Raw genomic sequence first — 16,175 nt, forward strand, 5'->3', positions numbered from 1 at the left:
GAAACACCAATGCAAAAGAACCTCAGTGTTCACAGCAGCACAATTTATAATAGCCAAGTGTTGGAAGCAAACTAGGTGCCCATCAGTAAATGAATGGATCAAGTAACTTTTAAATATTTGGGACATCAGACAGTAAAGCACAGTGATCCCTGAGAGACAGAAGACAAGGTGAATTCTAGGATTGCCCCAGCTTAAGACCAAGAGCGATTCCAGGCTCCAGCAAAGAGTGGAGGACCCTAGTGGGTCCTAGTGACCTCCTGAATTATGAAGGTGGAGCAGGGTCTTTGAGAGGACTGATAAAATTGAAAGGCCTTCATTGAGACCAACCAGAAAAAAGAAGAAAGATGCAAATGATCAATATTAGGTAATTAAGAGAGAGGTGGCATCACTACTGATTCTACAGAAGGACAGTGAGGAAAAGCTGCTAACACCTTGATGCTGATACATTCCGTGACTCAAATAGAAAGGACAAATTTGTTGAAAGGCACAAACTACCAAGGCTCATTCAAAAATAAATAACCTGAGTAAGCTTCTATCTGTTAAAGGAATTGAATTTATTGTTTACAAAACAGTCTCACATATAAACTCCATGTCCAGATCACTTCATTGGTGAGTTCTACCAATTCTCTACAAACTCTTCCCGATAATTGAAGATGAGAGAATACTTCTCAACTTATGTTATGAGGCCAGCATTACTCTGATCCTGAAACCACAAAAAAACATTGCAAGAACAGAAAAGTAACAGACTGCTCATACCCCTCATGAACATAGATGTAAAAATTCTTAAAAAATTTTAGCAAACCAAATCTAACAACAGATAAAACATCATGAACATACATAGGTTGTGGGTCCAACATCTGGTGGCAGCATATACAGGAGGCAACTGATAACTGATCTCTCTCTCTCTCCCTAAACACAGTTAAGACTGACATAGTAAAATGGCTTTATTGAAATATAATTGACAGACATAAGATTGCATGTATATAAAGCACATTATTTGGTAAGTTTTGACAAACATGCACCCATAAAACTATCAGCAAAAATCTACTAAAATATGCTAAAAACTGCAAAACATTACCAAGAGAAATTAAAGCAGATGTAAATAAATGGAGAGACAGACCATGTACATGGATTGGAAGACTCAATGTTGTTAAGATGCCAGCTCACCCCAAACTGATCTATATAGTTCAACACAATCCAAATCAAAATCCCAAAAGACATTTTTTGCTAAAGTTGATTAATTCAGTTTGAAACTCATATGAAAACCTAAAAGAACCAAACCAACTTTGAAAGAAACAAAGTTGGAGAGCTAACCCTACCTGATTTCAAGAATTATTAAATTTCCATTAATATACCATGGTTTTGGAGTAAAGATAGACAAATAGATCAATCCAAAAGGAGAAATTCCTGAAATAGACCCAAAGGTATGTGGACGATTAAGTTTTGACAAAGGTTCAAAAGTTCTTCAGTGGGGAAAGAATAGATTTTTCAACCAATGATGCTAGAAAAATTTGATATCCAAATACAAAAATAGAAGTACCGTATACTTATACCTCATCCATTTATAAAAACTAACAATATATTATAGACCTGACTTTACAACCATAAAATTATAAGACTTCTAAAAGAAGCATAGGGGGGAAAAGTCACATGATTTGTGACTTGACTTAAGCAAAGATTTCTTAGATAACACCAAAATCACAATCCATTCAGGAAAATTTGATAAATAGGACTTTATAATTAAAAACTACTGTTCTTTGAAAGACACTGTTGAGAATGAAAAGGGAAGTCAGAGACTTGGAGAAAATATTTACAAATCATATATGTGATTGAAGACTTGATCCAGAACAACTAAATAATAAGAAACATACAATCCAATAAAAATGAGCAAAGAATGTAAACCATGGTGAATAAATTAATGAAAAACACATGCAAAAAATGTCTAATATTGATAGTTATCAGGGATGCACAAAAAGAAACCACCAGGAAATATGATATCACACCTGTTAGCGGGGCCAAAAGAAACCCACAAAAACTGGACCGCTTGTACCCTGTTGGTGGGATGTAACATGGTAACAACCCTTTTGGAAGGAGTTAGGCAATTTCTTAAATATCTACTCTCACATAACTTAAAAATTCCCCTCCTAGGCAATTACTTAAGGGAAAATGAAAGTCTCTGTTCATACAAATACTTGCACACAAATGTTCATAGTAGTTTTACATGCACTAAGCAAAAACTGGAGTCTTCATCAGTAGGTGAATGGACAAAGTTTGGATATGTCCATATAACAAGTACACCTCATCCATAAAAAGGAACGAACTACTGATACATGGAACAATGAGTCTCAAAATAATTAGGCTGAGTGAAAGAAGCCTGACTTGTCCCCTCCCCCCAAATATAATTTTCTTTATAGAAAATTTAGAAAACACAAACTAAAGTGTAGTGGCTGACAACAAATTAATGCTTGCTTAGGGAGAACAGGGAAGGAAAATGAGGAGAGGTCGGAAGAAGGAGTTATAAAAAGGCTTGAGGAAACCTTTGGAGATGGTGAGTATGTTCATTATCTAGGTTTTGCTGGTAGTTTTATGGATACGTCTATTTGTCAAAACTTACTAAATGATATACTTTAAATATGTGCATTTTCTTGTATGCCAATTATACTTCAGTAAATTGTATGCCAGTTATACTTTAGTAAAGCTATTTTAAAACTACCAAAAAGATACCGTATCTGTCTTTCCAAGTTCAACTAAGACTTTAAATTCTAAGGATTTCAAATAAGACAGAAATATTTAGCATTTAGATTCTCACAGTTTTGAAGAATATTTTTCCTACATGTGTATGTCTATGCCTTTTTTGTTTAATTACCTGAATTTTTAAAAATGGAAACCTTTTATTTGGTGAGGAAGTAAAGCAGTAGAAACTCAAACTGCTGAAGAGAATGCAAATTGGTGCCATCTCTATGTAAAACCACTTTGTAAAATTAAATACATGCATACCATATAACCTAGCAATTCTCTTTTCAGGCATATACAAAGACTAGCAGCTTCTGAACCGTTTGGTCTTAAGACTTTTTTGTACTCTTAAATTATTGAGGAGTTCAAAGAGCTTTTGTTTGTGTGCATTGTCTTTAGATAATTACTGTATTAGAAACTAAAACTGAGAAAGCTCTAAAATATTGTTCAGTTTAAAATAACAATAATAAACTAATCGACATGTTAACACAATACTTTTAGGAAAAATAATTCTTTTCCAAAACAAAAAACTTGGTGAGAACAGCGGTGTGGTTTTATGTCTTTGCTCATCTCTTCAGTATCCTGCACAGTAGAAGATGGTTGCTCGGATTGTGTCTTGGGCCGGTCTGTTGGGATATATTGTTTTCATTGAAATAAGTGAGGAAAATCTAGCCTCACACAGATATTCAGTTAGAAAGGCACAACCATTTAATTTTATTTTTATCTTTTATCCTCAACCGAGGACATTTTTTCATTACTTTTAGAGAGAGCGTCAGGGAAAGAGGAAGGGAGAGAGAAACACCGATGCAAGAGAGAAGCATTGATCGGTTGCCTCCCATACATGCCAAGACCGGGGATCAAACCCACAACCGAGTCGTGTGTCCTGACCAGAACTGAACCCGCGACCCTTTGGTTACCAGATGACACTGTCCAACTCCTGTAGCCTCACTGGCCAGGGCAGAAAAGGGAGAACCATTTTTAATAGGCTTGTCAATAAATTCTGGATATTCTTTTTTGATGTTATACCTCTCTAAGTGATAGTTTCTCAAATTTAAATTGCCAAGTTGAATCTGAAACCATGTCATGCTTTTTATGGCCAAGCAATATTCCATTGTATATATGTATCATTGCTTTTTTATCTACTTGTCTTTCAGTTGATACTTGTTGCTTTTTTATCTTGGCTATTGTAAATAATGCTGCAATGAACATAGGGGTGCATATTTCCTTTCAAATTTGTGTTTTTGGTTTCTTTAGATATATTCCCAGAAGTGGGATCACTGGGCCATAAGGCAGTCCCATTCTAAATTTCTTGATGTATCTCCACATTGCTTTTCCACAGTGGTTGCACCAGTCTGCATTCCCACCAACAGTGAATGAAGGTTCCCTTTCTCTACCTTCTCACCAGCGCTTGTTGTTGATTTATTAGTTATAGCCATTGTGACAAGTGTGAGGTGTGAGGTGGTTTTAATTTGTATATCCTGATGATTAGCGATTGTGAGCATCTTTGCATGTGTCTGTCCGCCATCTGTACGTTCTCTCTGAAGTAGTGTCTGTTCAGGTCCTCTGCCCATTTTTTAATGGGATTGTTTATTTTTGGTGTTAAGTTGTATGAGTTGTGTATACATTTTGAATATTAACCCTTTATCAAATGTATTTGTTTTGTTGATGGCTTTTTTAGTTTAATATAGTCCCTTTTCTTAATTAACTTCCATAATTTCACTTTCCTGGGTTTCTCTTTACCATTTTGATCATTCTTTCACTTCCTTTTCTGTAGTCATCTCTTTTTTAATATTTACTTATTTAGTTATTTATTTAATCTTTACTGTATTTTTTCCCACTACCATTTAACCCCCATACACTGCCCGTGCCCCAGTCACCCCACTGTTGTCCACAGCCAAGAGTCTTTTGCCCTTTTTGCTCGACCCTTCCACCCCCTGACCTCCCCCCACTACCTCTTACACATTGGTCTTTCTTAGCTTTGGTTCCTTTTTTTCTTATGTATAATATAATTTTTATGGTTCTTTGTATATGGTATTTGGGTTACCTATTCTACTTTCCAGATTTCAGCCCTTTATTTCACTGCAGATGACTCCCAAATTTGTATCTAGGCCAAATGTGTCCTCTAAGCTTTAGCGCATACCTCTAGGTTCCTATCAGACATCTCAAATTAGATCTCCAACGGCTTTTTCAAATGGATTGTGTCCAAAATAGTTGTGATACCTCCTTTGAAAAAAACTCTGTCCATTCCAGCAAAAAACATTTAATGGACCCCAGACCAGAAACTTCAACTTGTTCAAGATTCCTTTTCCCTTCACCTCTTCCTATCCTTTTACTCATCTCCCAATCCTGTCGGTTGTACCTCGTACATATCTTTCTGCCCCATTCACTGTCTCCCCTGTTTCCACTGCCTTTTGTTTAGTTTATTTTCAGCCCATCTCTGACTCTCAGGTGGTCCTTCTCACCTGCCACTTCTATGTCTTCCAGTATCTCCAGGCAGAGCTGATTGCTCCTCACCCTGTGCCTCTGCTTACCTTGCGGACAGTATTTAGCAGTTGCTGGATAATGCAGTTGACTTTAATGTGATTGAATAACGTGATAGTAAAAGTGAAATCTTATTGGTACTTCTTCAGGGGTCCCCCTTAGTCCATAGGGTGAAGTCCAGACACTTTGGTGTCATGTGTGAGACCCCTCACTGGCCCTTTCTCAGCTCTTTAGTTAGGTTTCTCCCCACCACTAGCCCACAGCTAGCCCTTAAGCGACCACAGGTGTCAAAGGACACACCACCTCACATGGCTCCACACTTTGCATATTTTCTGAAAAAGTTCCTCTCAGTCCCCTCACATGTCAGGGGACATGTTGAGGGTCCTTCTCGTGGAGTCTGCCCTTACACCTCACCGTATTCTCATAATGCCATAGATGTGTAACTGTATTTACAAACATTTATTTTGGGTTCCTACTTTGTTTAGACCACTTGTACTTCTTATAATAGACCAGAAAACTAGTGATTATTGCCCTCTTTACAAGATGAGGGCCTCAGTTTAGGGGATATTAATTTGCCCAGGGTCACACGTCTAAGCAGGAGCTGAGCTCTGGACCAGGGCTCTTTCTGCTCTATTCTGTTGCTTCTCTTTACTCATCTTTTATAGGGATTTCTCTGTGATCTGAACATGTATTTGTCTCCTCTGCCCAGCAAGGCATTTCTCTGTTCCCAGTGACCAGTTCAGTAAATAAATGAATAGAAGAATTCATGACTGGAACAGAATTTCAAGTATAAATTTGTCCCTTGCTACTGTCCCAGAAACAAGGTTTATAGCCTAGTGAGTTTTCTTTTTCAAAGGACTGTTTATATTTTGGGCAAAAGTATAGTTTTCATACAGTTGACTCAACAGATGTTTATTGTGCACTGTGCTCTGTGAAGTGCTTCTCAGGAAACAGACCCTGGTCTGACTGTTTCTGTCTTTAGGGAGCTTTGGTACGGCAGGAACGGAGGGCAGGTACACGTCTACTCTGAACACCCCGCAAGAACAAAATGCCTCAGGTTTTAAAACAGAGGGCCGTCACATGGGGATGCATTTAAGAGGGATTAGGAAAAGTTTCTTGAAGGATGAATAGAATTTCAATAAAGAGAAATTTGAAGGAAGGGTGTTAAAAGGAAGGGATGATGACTGCAATTTAAAATAAAGTAAAAAAAATAAGCCTGGTTTAATCCACTTATAATTGAGAACAATTATAAGTACCCTTTAGACTAGAAATTAAGAGCTATTTCAGCAATGGGGTATCAACTTTTTAAAACCTTATTTATTATAAAATAAGAGAAATGGATAACATATATGGCTTAATGATTACTGAGTGTGGATTCTGAGTAAAGAAAAGCATGGTTTGTCTCTGGGTTGTTGCATGGGGTTTCCCAGGAACTGGATCTCACACTCGGGTCTCTGCGTGGCAGGTGTGGCCTGAAAAGGAAGTCCAACTTGCTGCCTCTTCAGATGGCAGTACCACAGTGCGGCTTGGGTTCTGTTAGCACATGGGTCTTTGGATGCCTCTGCTAACTTTCTGACAACATGCACCACGTTTTCTGAATGCTGGGCAGACCCTCTTTGCCCCTGTATAAATGGTTTTTTCCTGAGACAGACCTAGAATCATACCAATGATACGTAGGTGTGGATAGTGAATGTGTTACGAAATTTTACTCTCTTAGAAACCCAAGCCAAATTATAGTAATTTAATGTGTGCATGATGTTCTGTGAATGCTTAGATGGGCATTGTGGAATTCTTTCACTGTTGGCTCTCATTCTGACACTTGAGTGACAAATGTATTTATTCGCATCCATCAAAATTAAAATGCAACTGAAGTGTGCTTTTAGCTATAGTGTTTTAAAAAATAGTTATGTTATTGACTTCAAATGGCATACAGAGTAAGTGCCCACGTGTCTGAAACAGCTATTGGAGGGATAGAATAAAGATGATTAATATGAGGCTTCGCTTTCCTGAATCTGAAACTGGTATTGGTAACAGAAAGCAGATAAAATTCAAAGAGGGTTTAGAAGAAAATTCAATAGAAAAAATATGCTCAAGAAAAAATAGATGCATTTGCTAATAAATACATGTTTTTATAAATACATGTGTGAAAATAATATAGTTTAATTTTTTAAATTTTTGTTAACTTTTGTCCAAGTAGTTGTGGACTCATTTTAGTAAACATGTTTACATATTTAACATTTGCAATGAACTTTTGCGTGTAACGATTAATATCATTGATTAATATCTTTTATTTTCATAGATTTGATCCAGGCTACCAATGAGACCAATGTTAATATTCCTCAGATGGCCGACACGCTCTTTGAGCGGGCAACAAACAGCAGCTGGGTGGTTGTGTTTAAAGCTTTAGTCACAACACATCATCTTATGGTGCATGGAAATGAGGTGAACTCAGAGAACTTTTCTATTTTTGGTGGGGGAGTGAGGCTTGTATGGAAAAATATGATGAAGACTTAAGGCCCTTTGATCTTTCAGTAATTATGAGAAAAATCTATGGTTCAGATTCATCTAGAGTACAATTTTAATCATTTTAGCTATTTTTTTTAAAAAAATAATGTTTTTAGACATTTATTAGAGACATTTAAGTATTAAATGTTACTGGTACCTAAATGTACTGTGTGGGACAAAAGTAGGTTTACAGATGTGAGTATGTGAAACACAGTTTATTCTTATATTGTTACCTATGAGTTAGTGTATTATTTTCCCTGTGAACAACTGTAAACCTACTTTTGCCCCACCCTGTACATAACATATAAATATATTAGTGGAAAAAATGTTAGGAAAAAGAAACAATAAAGTTATTTTTCTTATAGGAAATATTCCTTTTTGCCTATAAGTGAAAATTGCTTTCATAAAAATGTTTAATTTTTGAAAATATTAATAAAATAAAAATTGCTCACTTTGTGTAGGATGTCTACCAGATCCTATTAAATTGCAGTGTTTCTGTTATATACAGTAATGAAAGATCATATAATTTAATTCTAACTTAGCTCATGGTATTCAATCTTCCCTCTCCATGCCCCAGAGACAGTCAGGACTCTTAGGAAGCTTTATAACTGAGTAAAAGAAAAAAGTGAGAATTTTTAAAAATAAAAATTCTTTTTACTATCAGAAAGTATTTAAAAGTATGATTTGATAGTATTGATGTTTAATTCTAACTTTTGTTTTTTAGAGATTTATTCAGTATTTGGCCTCTAGAAATACACTATTCAATCTCAGCAATTTTTTGGATAAAAGTGGATCCCATGGTGAGAATATTTATGTTTTATCCTTTTTTTTTGCTATATTTTTGATGTGGAATTTTTTTGTTATTTTGATGTAAGGCTATTAATACAAAATTAAAACTGATAGCTCTGCTAGGTGTTTAAGAAAATATAAAAAAAGTATGTAGGTAGTTTAGACTAGTTTTTAAATATCTTATGGCTAGATAACTCAGTGTGTAAATTATAGGTTGATTTTGTTTTTGTCTTTTTAGTGTTTACCTTAAAAAGTAACAGTGGGAGGGCCAGACCCACAGTTGTTTGTCTGTAATTGTGCAAGAAGCAGTGAAATGAAAAGTGCTTTCCCAATTTAAAAAAAAACACATAACAGTCCTAAAGAAATGTTCGTTATAAAGTAATAGAATTCAAACCGCGATCATCCGTTCATTCATCGTATTGACTGGTTGCTGTCATGCAGAAGGCAAGCGCAGCGGTGAAGTGGAGGGTTCTCAGAGAGCAACATACATTGAGTCTAAAACAGGCTGTTACCTGGAACACGGAACAAAAATGCAGTGGGAAATCAGAACAGACATTCGTACAAGGATAAGATATTTAAAAACTAGTATAAACAGCTGAAGATAACTAAAGTAAATAGTCTTGGAATGTCTCATGCCAAGATTATCTTTGCCTGTGGTAGGATTAAATGAAGCCCATCGGACACACTTAAAGGACCTCATCCTAGAACTGTTTACATTTGGGGAGTTAAAAGAAATTGGTACTAAGCAAAGCACAGTTGAAGGTTTTTACTAATTAGTTCTTTTTTCCTCTTCTCCCTCCCCCAGGTTATGATATGTCTACCTTCATAAGGCGCTATAGTAGGTATCTGAATGAAAAGGCTTTCTCCTACAGGCAGATGGCATTTGATTTTGCCAGAGTGAAAAAGGGGTATGTCTCTTCTTTCTCCTATTTATTTGAGCAGAAGAAGACTGTGAGGTGTACTTGAATTATTTGAATTAAACTTAAATGCCAACTGATTTTGATTATCAAGGGCCACTTTACAACTGCCTGAAAAAGCAACTTGGTGAATGATATCATTGAATTTCGCCTTGAGGTTGTAACATGCATCACTTTATATCGCCATGCATAAAATCTGACACGATACTTAGATTTGAATTGATACGGCATTCTTATTTGTTAAAACCAATTCAGAATTCTTAAACACACGTATCTTTAGTTTTAAATGGAGAAAATTTAAACAAGGTTATTTTAGAAGAACAGTGGCTGTAGTTGACAATAATTATTCCAATGTGTTTGGATTGAGGTTAAACTGAACTGTGTTCATGGTGGAGATCTGTTTCTGGGAGGTAATAGTGACCTAGTGTAACACACACATGCCATACTGAACTAATTATTAGTACTAACCATTGACTAAGAAAGTCTCATTGAAGCAGAAACACATTTTAATTCTTCATTAACATTTATTTCCCCCCAATAGATGTTTGACTTTAATCAGAAGTGTTCAGCCAAAAGTGTGTGCAAATTTGTGTTTGCTCCTAACTGGAAAGAATAACAAATTATTGTAGAAGATGTAATGTTTTAGTCTCTGTAATCCACACAAAAAATATCACTCTATTTTTCTAGAGTTAGAAAAAAAAAACAGCTTACCTGGCCTTAGCTTTGAACTTTTTTTTATCATGATATTGACCAATATAAACTTATCTAGTCAAAATAAATTAGTTTGTTGTGGATGTGAACATTTAAAAAAATTAAGATTTCTACTTCATCCTCTTCTTATTAGAGATGAGTCTAGTTCATACACCTTCCTCTGACTTCTTACATGTGCCTGGGCAATCACTGTTGGTGTCCCCCAGTGCACTGTGGCCCCTCCACCACAGGCCCACAGCCCCACAGCCTCCTTAGGAACTTCTGCACCCCATATGGGGCATATAAAGACTCTTTGGGTTGCTTCTCCTACCATTGACATGGGAAAGACCTTGAAAATTGCCATCACCAGCCTCCTGTTCTCATTTCCTGGGCCTTTTCTTCACCTGTTTCAGTATTGTCACTGCCTGCCCGTCACAGGATGCAGGGGCACCCTAAAAGGCCTGGGCGTGGGTACAGGGTGTTGTGCCCCCTCTGACATACCCTCTGGCACTAACTTCCACTTGCGTCCTCTCCAGCTAAACGCTTATCTCCTTTCGGCCAAACTATGCATATCATCGTGCATTTTTCTTCACTGATGGTGATAACATCTGTACTCCAGTCCTTCAAAGACTTCCAAGACATGTTTTCTCTTTCTCAGAAACAAAAAAACCTAGCATTTAGGACACTTAGATTTTTAACACTATTATCTCTGCTACAGATTTAAAAGAATCCATTTGGAAATTCAGTTGACCTCTTTTATCCTGACCACAGCGCTTTCTGCCTGTGGGAGGTGCAGAAAGAAAGTGTTCCCTGTGTGGTTAAAGAGTACGAATGGATCAGAGGAAGTTGTACAGAGATGGGGCTCAACTGCAGCCTCTTCGGGTGTCGAAATCACCCGCAGGGTTGACAAGGAAATAAGAGGGAAAATGGCTAAGAACATTGCATGTGGTCTTGAATTTTTCCATGCACAAGGAGGTTTTACCTTTTTCTTTTGAAAAAAAATTATAGGGCCGATGGTGTCATGAGGACAATGGCTCCTGAAAAGCTACTGAAGAGCATGCCAATCCTGCAGGGACAAATTGATGCACTGCTTGAATTTGACGTACGTATCTCACTAGCAAATGTTTCTTACACAATTAGTATTACCTTTTACTTAAGGTGGGCTACAGGTAGAGTGGGAATGTCCTCAGGAAGCAGATTGGGACCTCCCTCATTCAGGATAATTAGATAAACTCTTAGTCGAAGCTGTTAGCATGGTAGAGATGATTGCCCAGACTGTCCAAGCGGTCTACCAGGTAGTTACTTAAGTCATGGGAAAACGTGCGTGATACGTTCTTGAAACCCCAGGTTTGGAGCAGGATGGTGGTTTCCTGTTTCTTTGACAGATTGTAGCTGCAAAATGTCCTTGCAGGCAGCTCAGTAACTCAGCCTGCAGTTAGAAGCCATGTTATGCAGATGCTCAAATGACACCATTCACCAAAGAGAGTTGTTTATGTTTCATCATGGTCCTTCTTCCTGACAATACCAGTGTGACTGGTCTCTCAAAACCATACCTGTGCCTTGGCTGTGGTGGTGAATACACTAACCTACACATGTGACAAGATTGTGTAGAACTAAACAGACACACATAAGTGAATCCAAGTACAATCAGGTAATAAGATTGGTGGATTATATCATGAGGAAACCATCGGGAGAAATGGGGCACATGGTACCTCGAAGTCTCTCTCTATTTTTATAACTGCATAGGGATTTATAGTTATTTCAAAATAAAAAATTTAAATAACTGTATTTGATTCATTAAAATAAAATATTCTGACATGTAGTAAGATTCTTAACTCACATTGTTAGCTTTCCCCTCTTTTGCTGGTTGTTTAAAACAATCTTCCTCAAATATTAATAACATAAATTTTCTGTTACAATTATACATTTTACTCTATAATTGAATCCTAGTCACGACACCCAACTCGGTGACATTTCGATAAAAGCAGCAATGTAGCTTGTTTTTTTGACAGATTCTGTGGTAAGGACTTGACTAGATATTTGTGGAATTGTTTCTTTTAACTTTTTTCTTTTTGAGCATTTGTTTTCCTTTGCTTTTCTTTCCCTCAATTATGGTGTTGTCTTAAAGGAGACAAGTCATAAAGGGAAAAAGAAACAGAGCTTGAGAAGGTGTGAACAAGGATTGGGAGATGAGGAGAAATTATTCTTCTCTGTGTTGATTACTGGAGTATTTGGTGGGTGGGTGAATGCCATGAGTCTAAAGAATTGTTTTAGGGGTAGCCGGCAAGGTATCTATGACCCATCATCCTTTGCTTCCGCACTGAGTTACTGCAGGGCCCTGGAGCCCAAACCTTCCACAGAGAACATTAAATAGGGTAAGTGGAAGAAGGTAATATAACATAGTAAAAGAAACAAAAGACAAGATGTTCAAAAGGTGGATTTGCTTGATCTATGGATTACTGATCAAATAGAATGTATGTATGTCTTATCATTGGTAGGATAACTTCATTGCTATAAATTAAAGCAAGAAAAATGCAGTCCATCTTTTGATATTGCCAGGTTACTAAAAGAAATACACAACATTTGTAAAAAAAGGGGTGAATTTCTTATTAATCATTTGAGACTTTTTAATGTGCTCTGAGAAAAATTGTCATTTGGTGATACGTTTTAATACATTAACTTTTCATCTCCTTCTAGGTGCATCCAAATGAGCTAACAAATGGTGTCATAAATGCTGCATTTATGCTTCTTTTCAAAGATCTTATCAAACTTTTTGCTTGCTACAACGATGGAGTTATTAACCTACTTGGTATGTAGAACCACTGAATGAATGATGCCTTTGAATAAAGAGTGTATCAGAATGCAAAGATATGGATACCATAGCCTTAATACATAAAAATTTGAGTATATGACTCATTTGGGTCACATCCCCCTGTGTATTCTCACATCAGTGAAGCTAAGTGTAGGAAATGGAAAGCACTTTAATGTTCTAAGCAGGAAGGGATTTCATATAGGGATTTGGGTGCTTAACGCTTTCGGAATGACTGAAGGAGGAAGTTCTAAGCTTTACCCCTTGGAATAAGTCCCATAACAATAAATTGCTGTTCCATTATGCTAACATCTACCCCTGAGGCCAGCCCTGGAGATGTGCAGGAAATGAGAAGCCACTACCTCCTCATGAAGTGTAATGGTGAGAGGGGTCACTCTAGCTCCTGGGTTCCTGGACCCATAGGTTGATCAGTGGGTCCAGGTCAATGGTTCAGAGAATATACTAGAATCCCTACCTTCTTAAGGTGTATTCTTGGGGTAGAGCGAGTGTGAAATGAATTCTTCTGCGAGCTGTTCCATCATTATACAATACCTTCCACTTCTGGACTGATGGGATTCATGCCAAGACTGATGAATTCCATGGAGTATGTTATCTCACATCGTGCGCAGTAAAAATAGAGGCAGTGTTGTGTGAGATACTATAACGGTGAGTCATTCCGCAGACGGTGATACTGGCAGAGCAGTGTGGGCAGAGATGATGAATCCATGTCCAGGATAAACTGTCTGTTACGGTATAGAGAGATCCCTGCGCTCCACCCTAGGAATTCACCCTTATCCTGTTGTTGTCGGAGAGCTTCTGTACTCCTTGGACTATGGTGTCATGGTGGAAGTTCCTCATTTGTCTCTGGCAGAGGGGCACTTAGCAATGGCGTTTAGTTCATCAGCCTGTGGAGTCTTCTTGCCGCCCTGGTTACCGAGAACCTTTTTGTGGTGTGTGCCTTTGGACTGCATTTGCATGAGATAAAAATAGCCTTCTGTTCTTTACTGATTCCGAGGCGTCGATCCACTTTACCTTTTCTCCAGACCTCTGGTCACCGATCTCCTAATTTTATTTTTTCCATGTCCTTAGTCACACAGTCCAGCAGTTAGTCACTGCACACATTTTTGTGCATGTCTGTATGTCTCATCATATTTCCTTTGACATAAAGTGAAAAATCAGATAGATATATCATTAAAGCTTGACCTACAATAAAAGATTTCTCTCTACTGTCAAGGTCACCCCTTTGTAGGGGCATAATGATTCGGCAAACCACTTCCAACGGGTGCCAGCATGAGAAACTGTCTCTAAGCCAAGCTTCAGTTCCATTCACCCTCAGACAGCTAGTCACAGGCACGGCCTGGAGGAGAAATGGCAGTGGGGAAGAGGAGGCGCACCGGGGATGTGGGCTGTCTTCATGCAACCCACATGGGTGTTCGGGATCCGCTGGAGGCTAATCTCTGACGACACCGGGCGCGTTCAGGGTGGTATGGCTGCAGACTGGACTGATCTCTGATAGAGCGCTTCCATTTGATGGTGGAGTGTTTTGCACTTGTCCAACTTTATGGTTTGGTATATTAGATAACACTTGAGTCTCCTGATTACTTGATATTCTGTGGTCAGAATCTAAGTCTCTAGAAGCAAGCCAAGAGCAATTTTTCCAAAGGATATTAGTTACTGTCTGAAGAAGACGTGGCTCAGCTCCAGAGCACTGGAGACTTCTACTTTATTTTCCGAGTGGAGTGTGCCAGCGGCCTTCTGCGGCATTTGGATCTGCTGAAGATGTTTTGAATGCCTGTAGATCTGCAGGAGCAAAGGCCCACGTGGCTCCAGTTTGCAGCGGTGGCACAGCCTGCCCTTCACCTGGACCCCACTTACATTCAACACTGTACCAGATGCTCTGTTCAGAGCAGCACACACATGTTGTGTATATCACCTCCCAAACCGAATAAGCTCAGCAGGCTTTGCCTGCATTTTTGTTAAAGGGAATGTAAGGTGAAGCAATTTGTCTTTCACATGGAGGGGACCTTTGGACCTTCAGGAACTTCTTTGACGTAGCAGGTCCCTGAACTTTCCTAGATTCTGTCTCTCACCCTTTGATATGCATGTATCTTATCAAGGCACTTAGCATAGTTGAAATTCTTGCACATTAGATACAATCATCCTAATGTCATCAAAGTGATATCCCCTGGGATTATGACCGCCAGAGAGGCTGATACCCTTGAAACAAGACAGTGAGGGTGTACTGGCATCCTGCCTGATGAAAGCAAACCGCTTCTGATGGGCTTTGTTTATTGGGATAGAGATAAAATAATTTTCCAGTTTGATAGCTGCCTGTCAGGAGCCAGTATTTTTACACTGGAAGGGAGGACACATCTGGATCTCTACAAGTAGTGGTCATTGCCTCAGTAAGTTTGCAGCAACCCGTTACTCTCTGCCATCCCTTCACCTTTTGAGCAAACCTGATATGCAAGTTAACTGGGCATGTGATGGAATCCTAGCCCCGTACCTTTGCAGAAATTAGGAAACCAGTGTGGGGAATCTGCTGGTTTCAAAGTGTTTCTATCCCAACTATATATCCAGGAAACTGGGGAAATAACCACAGATAGTTTCCTGTATCCACTGGATATAGTTTTCTTTTATCGCCTAATCCCCATAGGGCCTCTACTCAGGTTGGCAGAAGATACAGTGACATTTGAGTCTCCGGGGAGTAGCATCAGAGTCCGTTTCCCTGAAAAGTCTGGGTATGCTCTTTTCCGCTGTACACAGTCACTCTGATAACAGTCCCTTTGCAGAAGATGAGAAGAAAGGTGCCCTGTGGCTGTGGTTCTAGGAGCTTCCTCAAGAATACTTGGGGGCTTACTGAAATTCAGGTTGCTAGACCCACCTGGAGGTTCTAATTCAGCAGTTCTGGGGAAGGGCCTGAGAATTTGCATTTCTAGTGGGTGTGGAGCAGGAACGCTGTTGCTGCTGGTCTGGGGACTTCAGTTTGAGAACCACTGTGTTAGAGCCGCTCCCAGATGCTCAGGCTGGCACTTCAATCCGTGCTTTTTGGTATGCTCACCCACATCGATAAGTTTTCAATTACATTGTCAAGTCTAGTGTAATATTCCTTCTTTCCTGCTCAGAACATTTAAAATTCATTCCAACTCTAGATTTTTATCAGTCAGGATTGACATTCAGGTGAAAAAATACAAGATGCCCAATTACATTTGTATCCAGATCAATACGTGTGGCTCTGTATTAATAAATGC

The 16,175-nt window shown here is 38.4% G+C and overlaps 1 protein-coding gene across 21 annotated transcripts in view; it reads left to right on the forward strand.

Moving 5' to 3' along the window:
* SNAP91 (synaptosome associated protein 91) overlaps positions 1-16,175 on the forward strand; it is a 130,672-nt gene that overhangs the window by 32,559 nt on the left and 81,938 nt on the right. For all 21 annotated transcript variants that reach the window (XM_037039316.1, XM_037039321.1, XM_037039327.1 and 18 more), the window contains exons 3-7: positions 7,514-7,656; positions 8,444-8,519; positions 9,314-9,416; positions 11,124-11,217; positions 12,813-12,924. In XM_037039316.1, coding sequence (XP_036895211.1) covers positions 7,514-7,656; positions 8,444-8,519; positions 9,314-9,416; positions 11,124-11,217; positions 12,813-12,924 — 528 coding nt within the window. The remainder of the gene's footprint in view (positions 1-7,513; positions 7,657-8,443; positions 8,520-9,313; positions 9,417-11,123; positions 11,218-12,812; positions 12,925-16,175) is intronic.

Source organism: Sturnira hondurensis, unplaced genomic scaffold, assembly GCF_014824575.4.
Source record: "Sturnira hondurensis isolate 20B ecotype Veracruz unplaced genomic scaffold, ASM1482457v3 Scaffold0025370, whole genome shotgun sequence".
In the NCBI taxonomy this organism is placed as follows: domain Eukaryota; kingdom Metazoa; phylum Chordata; class Mammalia; order Chiroptera; family Phyllostomidae; genus Sturnira; species Sturnira hondurensis.